Here is an 8,360-nt window from a genome sequence, read left to right on the forward strand (position 1 = left end):
GTGTGACAACATCCAGCTTCTCCGGAACTATCCCATGTGAGTAAGTGGGATTTCCGGCCCCCATGCTCTCTGCCGCAGATCTGAGAGAAAACATAAGCCAGGTCAGGCTTTCCTCCAGGTCTTACCACTTGACTTTTCCACCCCTAAAGTGACATTTGTCCTTCAGCACAAGCATTGTAAGTGTTTAATCCGCACAGCTCCATCATTCAGTTTCTGGAGAGACCATTGTTTTTATGTTGCTGCAACTGAGATCCCTCTAAGTATCTGACAAGCCAAAGGGGCAAACTTAATCATAGCAAAACTAAGAGATTTTATTACAAATTTGAAAATGGCAAAAGTAACAAAAAAGGCAACAAAATAAAATGCCACAATGTTAAAATGTGCCAGCATCCCTGATTCAGTGACCCTGAAGGCTTTCCCGAGGCATCCCTCCTCTGTGGAAGCAAACAGGACAAACCCAACTAACACAATCCTAGTTTCCAAAAGGAGGATCAGCCCTTCCTCCTGGGTCTGTCTGGGGGTTTTCTAACCACCACAGAATAAAAGCAGATCTTTCAAAATATGTCTTTCAGAATGTGTCTAAAAAATCCCCGTTTCCCCTCTCACTCTGCTTCAGCCTTGCCTCTGGGATATATAGCAGTGCCAAGGGAAAAAAACCTCTGTGGATATAAGACACCAGCTCCCACAGAAGATGAAGAGACCCCCACATTACAGCTGCTTTGTATGTTTTCCTGTTTTATAGGAAGTTAAATAAACGGCCTCCACAAGTAAACAGAGTCGTGGTTTTCAAATCACGCCGAAAGGTTGCTTTTCTTACGGTTCAAGAGTCTTTTTCTCCCTGCCTCTTTACACAGCCCAGGGCAGCACAAGCCAAGAGCGCCCATGAGGGGCTTGTGCAGCCTCTTGCTCTGTCCCATGTGCGTCACACCAGGAGCTCCTGCCACCTCCGGTAAGGTGGGGCACAGGGCAGTGCCCCTTTCTCACTACCCCCGCTCTCTTACTGCCTTCCCACCACACATTTGCAATTTACTTTTTTTTTTAATTATTATTTTCTGACCACAGAGGAGGAGGGAGTAGAAACACGCATGGAGAGAGCTGTGATTGCATCCTGATGTCTTTCTGACCCAGCAGCATAGGCTGTGTCACTTTGTATTGGCTGTGTGTGATATCATTCCCTGTGTTTTCCAGCAAAACACCAAATTTCATTCCTCACCATCGCTTTCATCAGTTTGGCTCTGGTTTCTCTGAAGCTCTTCAAAGTCCTCTTTGGACCAGAGTCAACCTAAATAACATGTAAATAATTAATCATTTAAATAAATAACATGCCATCTGAAAATAGCAACTCACTCCATACGCAGGTTAATAAATATGTTAAATAACCCAAAACAGAGTACAAAACCTTGAGCCACCTACTGCCAACCTCTTTTGGGGAAGAAAAGTGGCTACTAATATTTATAGGAGCAGCAGAATTATAGCTCCATGGTCTCTCAATTCTGCTTCTGCACAAACACAGGAGGGAAAGATGGTCCCTGACTCCTGTGAGCTTTATATTTAAAATAGAAGAAAAAAAATATAAAGCTGTGCTGGTCAGTGAGATAAGCAGCAAACACATGGATGAAAATGCTTTGGAGCCTGTGGTCTGTCATCTCTCAGTGCAACTTCATCACCACCCAGGCTCAGGCTGCCTGGAAACAGCCCCATAAGCTGATGGATTCTGGTGGCCAGGAGCATTATTTGCCTTTAATATTCAAGAATTGCAGTTACAGGGATGCAAAAAGGAAATTGACTACAAACTATCAAATGCTGAGAGGAAGCCAAGAGGGATGATCCGAGGCACTGAGTATATTCTGCAGAGGCCCTGAGTCAGCAGAGATGCTGTGGAGGAGGTGGGTGTGATAGATCCTGGAAACTGCACCAAAATCATAACAAAAGCACACAAACAGTGATTTTCATTGCCTTTTCCAGCTGGAAAAACAACACGTGAACATCAAATTAACCTGGTGGCAGCAGGACGCTGTATGGACTGGACGTTTGAACAGGTTCAGAACGCAATTCGGTAACATTCATCGAAACACACCTCAGAGGTGGCACTGAGTGCCAGAGCGGAGGGGTGGGGCGCGCAGGGGCCGCGCTCGCGTTTCCCGGGAGAAGCCCATCCCTGCCCGGGAGGGGCTGCTGGTGGCCAGGCAATCGCGGTCAAGGGTGGGAGTGCCGCCTGTGCCTCCTCCTGTGCCTGGCACCTCACCCGGCACAGCTGCTCTCGCCTAAAATAACCCCTGCTTTAACAGCAGTGAGCGACCGGAGGAGGAGGCCTGACAGAGAAACGCCGCGTCCTCAGGACTCGCGGTGGTTAAAGCAGCACAGAGGCCGCAGACATTGCTGAGGAAGCCGGGCTCGTATCTTCCCATCCATTCCCGGCCAGACCGGGGAAGCTCCTTTACTTTTTTTTTTTACCCCCTGGCCGCACACACTTTATGCCGAGAGCTGAGCCGCTCAGCGGCCCACACTCCGCCACTGGGCGATCAAGAAGCCGAGCCCCCCAGCCCAGGCTGATGCCTTTGGCAACGCACGGGAAAACACGCAGCCTCCCAAAAAATCCCCCACACGCTCCTTCCCTCCCTCGCACAGGAGCTGCGGGCGAGCAGCGCGGGCAGTGCCGCCCGCAGCCGCGCAGGGGCCGCGCCCAGCGCACCGCCGGGCCGCGCAGGGGCCGCGCTGGCGTTTCCCGGGAGAAGCCCATCCCTGCCCAGCCCTGCCCAGCCCTGCCCGGCCCGGCGGGGCCCAGCCCGCCCGGCAGGAAGCGCGGGGGGGCAGCGCCCACCCCATCCGCCGGGCGGGCAGCGGGGGCGGGCGGTCGCGGCGCTTCCGCGCGGGTAAGCGGCTGCGCGGGCGCGGGGAAGCCGCGGGGCCGGGAGGGAGAGAGGGAGGGAGGGAAGGAGGGCGCTGGTCCCGCGCCACGGGGAGGCTGCGCCGCCGCCTCCCGATGCGCGTCGTGTCTCTCTCTCTCTCTCTCTCCCCCACAATGATTTTCTGCGGAAACAATAGCAAATATCAGCGTTTATTTGCGCAGGGGCCGCTGGCGGGGCGGGGCGGGGCGAGCGCGGCTCGGCCCGCACAATGGGGGCTTTGTTGGGCGCACAGGGCTCCTCTGTGCCGGAGCCGCCGGGCTCAGCCCCGCTCCCCCGCGCTCCCGCCGCGGCTGCGGGGCAGCAGGAAGCACCGTCAGATCGCAGGGGAAACGCCAGCCAGGTTTAAAGTTAGTGCTGACACCCTACGGAGCGTAGCTAATCAGCGGGACAAGCATCTCTGAGTGTAGCTGGCAGATGGGAAAGTCCCCGAAAGGTCTTGAGCTCATTGGTCGTGGGTTTGAGCACCAGCGGTGGTATCGGAAGGAGAAACTGTTAAATTGGGGTGCAGGGACTATGTGGAGGAGGGAAGAGGCTCCATGCCAAGCGTCCATCTCGTTTTGGTGGTGGGAAGTCAACACTGGAGCCTTTGGGAGCTCTCCGATTTCTTAACGAGATGAACATCTTGTTCCCTTGCTCCCAGGGACACCATGGATACCACCGGCCACAGCGTCCTCCTCCTCCAGCAGCTGAACATGCAGCGGGAGTTTGGCTTTCTGTGTGACTGCACAGTTGCCATTGGAGATGTTTACTTCAAAGCCCACAGAGCGGTGCTCGCTGCTTTTTCAAACTATTTTAAGATGATATTTATTCATCAGACGAGGTAAGAACACATAGCTCCCCTCCTATCCTTTTGCCACTCTCAGCATTCTGCTTTTTCTTCTTTCTAAAGGTATAAAAGTCTAAGAGAGTATAAATGGGGATGTTAGGTGGTTTGAGATTATTTTCCTAACCCAGCACAGGCCTTGACTCTCTAAACAATCCCAGTCCAGAAAGCACTGCCCTTTAAAACCACTTTCTTAGTCAGTATATGGCAACATCAGACCCTGCATTTTGGAGATGAGGCATTTGTGTGACCAGATAAATAAAGCATGTAAATACCACCATCTTCTGCAGTGAGAGCCTTGCAGATTTGGAATCCAGGGATATCCTGGTACTCCTACCCATGTGAAATATGTCCAGTACTTTGCCTTAGGTTGTTGTCAAGCTTGCTGGGTGAGACTGTCATTTCTGGCAGGATCCACAAACAATCGAGAAGCTGTGGCCTTATCACAGTTCTGTGCTTCAGACTCTTGGAGATAAGAGCTGAGACTGAGATCATCAATTCATTTCAAGCTGTTGTTCACATTGCTTCACCTGGCCAGGTCAGGAGTGGTTCTGCAGGTATAACAAGAGCAGTGCCAAGGTCTGGCCTCTGACCTGGGGCTGACTGCTTGTGATGGATTAAACCTTCTTCATTCCCCTTCCTTTCTGAGGATCGTGGCCTCCAGAACCTCTGCAAGATAATCTTTAGGATCAGCTGCATCGCCCCTTGGCTGGAAGTGAGATGAGTTAACTGCCCTTCCCTGTGGATGTTGTTTGCTGACACTTAAGTGCAATACTCATAAAGATTACACAGTACTGGCAGCTGAACTTATTGCTCAGATAGATGGAGTGGCACACACCGGTGATGCACAGCTTGCATGGCATCGCTGCAGTGCTGTGTGGCTGCAGCTGGCTCTGCATGGGAGGGATGGGGTGGCCAGGGCTGGTCACTTGCACCAGCCTCAGCTGCAGTTGTGCACGTGGTCTTCAGAATCACAGGGATAAACGCAGACTCAGGCACTTGGCTTTGCAGACAAAGCTTCTGCACTTCTGCAGGGCTTGGCAGGAGTGCTGCTTGTAAAAGTGCTCTCACAGCAAATGGGCAGGTAATGGATCGGGATTTGGATCCCTGTATGTACTTAATCATCTGTTTTATTTCAGCGAGTGCATAAAAATTCAGCCTACAGACATCCAGCCTGACATATTTAGTTACTTGTTACATATCATGTACACTGGGAAAGGGCCAAAGCAGACCGTCAGCCAGAGCCGGCTGGAGGAGGGCATCCGCTTTCTGCACGCAGACCACCTCTCCCACATCGCCATCGAGATGAACCAGGCCTTCTCCCCAGAGCCTGTCCAGTCCTCCAACTTGTACGGGATCCAGATCTCCACGGCACACAAGCTGGCAAAGGAGCGCCTGGGAGCGAAGGAGAGCCTGCCCAAGGCGGGCGGCAGGTCTGCGGCCCAGGGCGATCACCCCCAGCTGCAGCTGTCCCTGGCCATCGGCCTGGACGATGTCCCCCTGGACCAGCAGGCCGCTCGCCCCGCGGCCCAGCCCGCGGCTCTGGCCAAGCCGGCGGAGGAGCGCCCGAAGCTCTCGGTTTCCATAAAGCAGGAGAGGTGCGACTCCGAGCCCGTGGTGTCCCAGAGCTGCACCCCTCCTTCTCCGGGGGTAGCGAGCCCCATCCTCGCCAAGGGCAGCCTCAAGGTGCACTTGTGCCACTACTGCGGGGAGCGCTTCGACTCGCGGGACGCGCTGCGGCAGCACCTGCACACCCACGTCTCGGGCTCGCTGCCCTTCGGCGTCCCGGCCTCCATCCTGGAGAGCAGCGACCTGGGCGAGGTGCAGCCTCTGGCTGAGGACAGGGAGCCTGGGGATGGCCATCGCCTCGGGGCCTTCCTCCTCAAGGAGGATGAGCATCAGCTGGAGCACCCGAGCTGCAGCGACCTGGAGCCTCTGCAGATCGGGCAGCTCTCCCTCATCTCCAAGGACCACGAACCGGTGGAGTTGAACTGTAACTTTTCTTTCTCAAGGAAGAGAAAGATCAGCTGCACCGTTTGCGGCCGCACGTTTTTCCGGAAGAGCCAGCTGCTGGAGCACATGTACACGCACAGAGGGAAGCAGCACAGGTACGGCCGCTGCCAGCAGCTGGAGGGCCCCACCACCCCCAGGTTTCACCCTTACTGTGACAGCGAGAGCGTGGGTAAGAGCTCCAGCTTGTCCCAAGACCACTTAGATGAATGTATTCTGGAGTCAGATCTCATCCAAGAAAGTGTCGATACGATCCTGGTAGAGTAATTCTCCCCCTTCAGATGCTGAAACTGGATGTTTTGGCATTCTCCACCTAGGGAGTGGCTGCTCTGTGCAGCTGATTTTCTTGAGCCACCATTCCCCTCACCACTGAGATAACTGTGAAGGACTGTGTACTTTGACTTGTGTACTTGCTTTTTTTACTTCTCTAACTTTTAAACTCAAGTTAATTCCCATCTAAGTCCTTCTTGGAAGCCTCCGTGTAACTCAGTTATGTTTTTCCTGAATGTGAACTTATTCCTACTCTGCTTTACTGGAGTAAAGGCTGTATTGCTGGGTGTGAGGTTTAAACATTGTCTAGTACTCTGTGTGGTGCCTAGGACTGTTTGTATCCTGTAGAATTGCTCTTCTGAAACCAGATGGATGGAAGTGTAGAGGGAAATACTTATTGTGTTTCCCAAACAGTTTGTTTTTAATGAAAATAAATATCTCAAGGAGATGAATCCTGAAGTTCATGTTGTTCATGTAACTGCAGTTAATAAATCTCAGCATAAATATTTGCAGGAGCCATAAGGCTGCTCTTTTCAAGGGAATTGGCAGTGTTGATGTAGGGGTGGCAACCTTCATTTTGACAAGCCCTGGAGTCCTCATCTGTCTTCTAAATTTACTTTTAAACTCTAGGGATTTGCATGTGTTTTTCCTCCTTCCTACTCCTCCCTCATTCACCACTGCATAAGCAAAGACAGATTTTAATGCCCCTCTAGGACCATGCTTCATTTTTGGACTGTCTTCTCTGCAGGGAGGAAGGCAAGCTGCAAAGTGTTCTCTTCTTTGAGAGGAGACATACCCTACTTAAGTCTTTACAGGATTATATGCCACACACGTATTTTCTGAGTGAAAATGATTTCTGACTTTATAAACAGCTTGGAGTAAACACATTTTTTAATATTACAATCTGTATATTTGCTCAGAGCAAATACACAGCGTGTTATTTTTTTCTCTGTTTGCAGAGCCAGTGTGAGATGATAACATGCAAGTTCTTTGTCTGTCATATAATCATGGAATGGTTTGGGCTGGAAGGGACATTAAAGATGATCTAGTTGCAACCCCCCTACCACAGGCAGGGCCACCTTCCACTGGGTTGCTCAAAGCCCCATCCAGCTTTTCATTTATCATTACTTGTTATCTGAAGGGTAATATCCAAGGAGGGGTTAAAATTATACACATGCCTCTTGAATTCATAGTTTGTCCCTCTCTAGTTCTCATCCCAGGCTTCCCACCAGGTGGGCTGCAGCCCACCCCTCAGAGATGCTGCTACTCAGAAGGCCCTGAGGAGACACACCAAATTCTTAGAGAGCAGAGATCTCTTCTGCAGCTCAGAGCAAAAGCCTCGTGAGCTGCTCGCATAATCTCTTTACCCAGTTTTTGAGAAGCTGGAAGCTTCCTGCCAGTCCTGGTGGAGCCAAGTCATTCCCTTTGGAAAGGGGGAGCCTGAACAATGGTGTGAGAACAGTTTGCTGTCAGAACGCCTGCTCCAAAGCTCTTTGTAGTCGGGGCTCTTGAGCTGTTTTGATACTGTCCTGGAGCGAGAGCTGCAATTAAATCACTGCCATATTAAAAGACCATCTGAGGTCTTTGTAAGGGCGGTTGCTGCTTCTCCTGGGCAGGGAGCTGCTCACTCCAGGGGCAGGATTGGCCACGGAGAGCTGCCAAATTGTGTTTCAAGACAAAGGGGCAAAACAACCAGTCCCCGAGCCTGCCGAGATGATGTTGCAAAATGCAGGCTGTGGTTTGGAGCGTGCTTCTCTGCAAGCCCCAGTGCTCCTTTTGCTGCTTGTACCCTTTAAAGCTGCTCTGGTGTGAACACATTTGAACTCTGCTTAAAAAGCGTTCTTTAAAACAAGCAAACAAACAAAACCCAGCCGACACCCAGGCCTGTGAATGCTGCATCTGAGCACGGAGCCATTCACACGGAGCATTTCCTAGAAGAGAGCCTTCTGCTTCTCTCCCAGCCTAATAGCATCAGCTAAATCAGCTAAATCGCATCCAGAACAGGCTGCTCATAACTGGGCAAATGCCCTCCGGCTTCCACTGACCTCCATTTCTACATGATGGGTAAAAAAAAAGAAAAAAAAGAGGTATTTTATGGTCATTCCTTACTTGTATGTGACACTTTTACTGAGTGGGCTGGCTTCTCTGGGTGCTTGCTTCCCTCGGCTTCCTACATTTAATTTAAAAACAGAGAGAAGTGTTTGCTGGGGTGGCTAGAGCTGTAGAAATGAGCTGTAGAGGGACTGAATGTCAGCTATTCAGCCAGTAGATGAGCACCTCCGATTGTCAAATAGGTGCCTAACTTGCCTGAAGTAATTGGTGTTGGAAGTCAAAGGGCTCTTGCTGTC

General features: G+C 51.5%; 1 protein-coding gene across 4 annotated transcripts; it reads left to right on the forward strand.

Moving 5' to 3' along the window:
- The first annotated feature begins 2,812 nt into the window (after positions 1-2,812).
- Positions 2,813-6,500, forward strand: ZBTB25 (zinc finger and BTB domain containing 25). Of its 4 annotated transcripts, none has more exons than XM_041476243.1 (3): positions 2,813-2,873; positions 3,550-3,729; positions 4,872-6,500. In XM_041476243.1, exons 2-3 carry the CDS (start codon positions 3,557-3,559, stop codon positions 6,007-6,009), a joined length of 1,311 nt encoding a protein of 436 aa, XP_041332177.1. In that variant the 5' UTR covers positions 2,813-2,873; positions 3,550-3,556; the 3' UTR covers positions 6,010-6,500. The 4 variants fall into 4 exon arrangements, with proteins under 4 accessions (XP_041332177.1, XP_041332178.1, XP_041332179.1 ...); XM_041476244.1 differs by lacking the exon at positions 2,813-2,873 and adding an exon at positions 2,883-3,342; XM_041476245.1 differs by lacking the exon at positions 2,813-2,873 and adding an exon at positions 2,883-3,256.
- Positions 6,501-8,360: the final 1,860 nt, after the last annotated feature.

Source organism: Pyrgilauda ruficollis, unplaced genomic scaffold (genome assembly GCF_017590135.1).
Source record: "Pyrgilauda ruficollis isolate IOZ18807 unplaced genomic scaffold, ASM1759013v1 scaffold38, whole genome shotgun sequence".
In the NCBI taxonomy this organism is placed as follows: Eukaryota; Metazoa; Chordata; class Aves; order Passeriformes; family Passeridae; genus Pyrgilauda; species Pyrgilauda ruficollis.

Coding starts and splice junctions, on each gene's coding strand:
- ZBTB25 (XM_041476243.1), top strand. CDS start 3,557: ATGGATACCACCGGCCACAGCGTCCTCCTCCTCCAGCAGCTGAACATG. Junction 3,730..4,871: donor ATATTTATTCATCAGACGAG/GTAAGAACACAT, acceptor GTTTTATTTCAG/CGAGTGCATAAAAATTCAGC.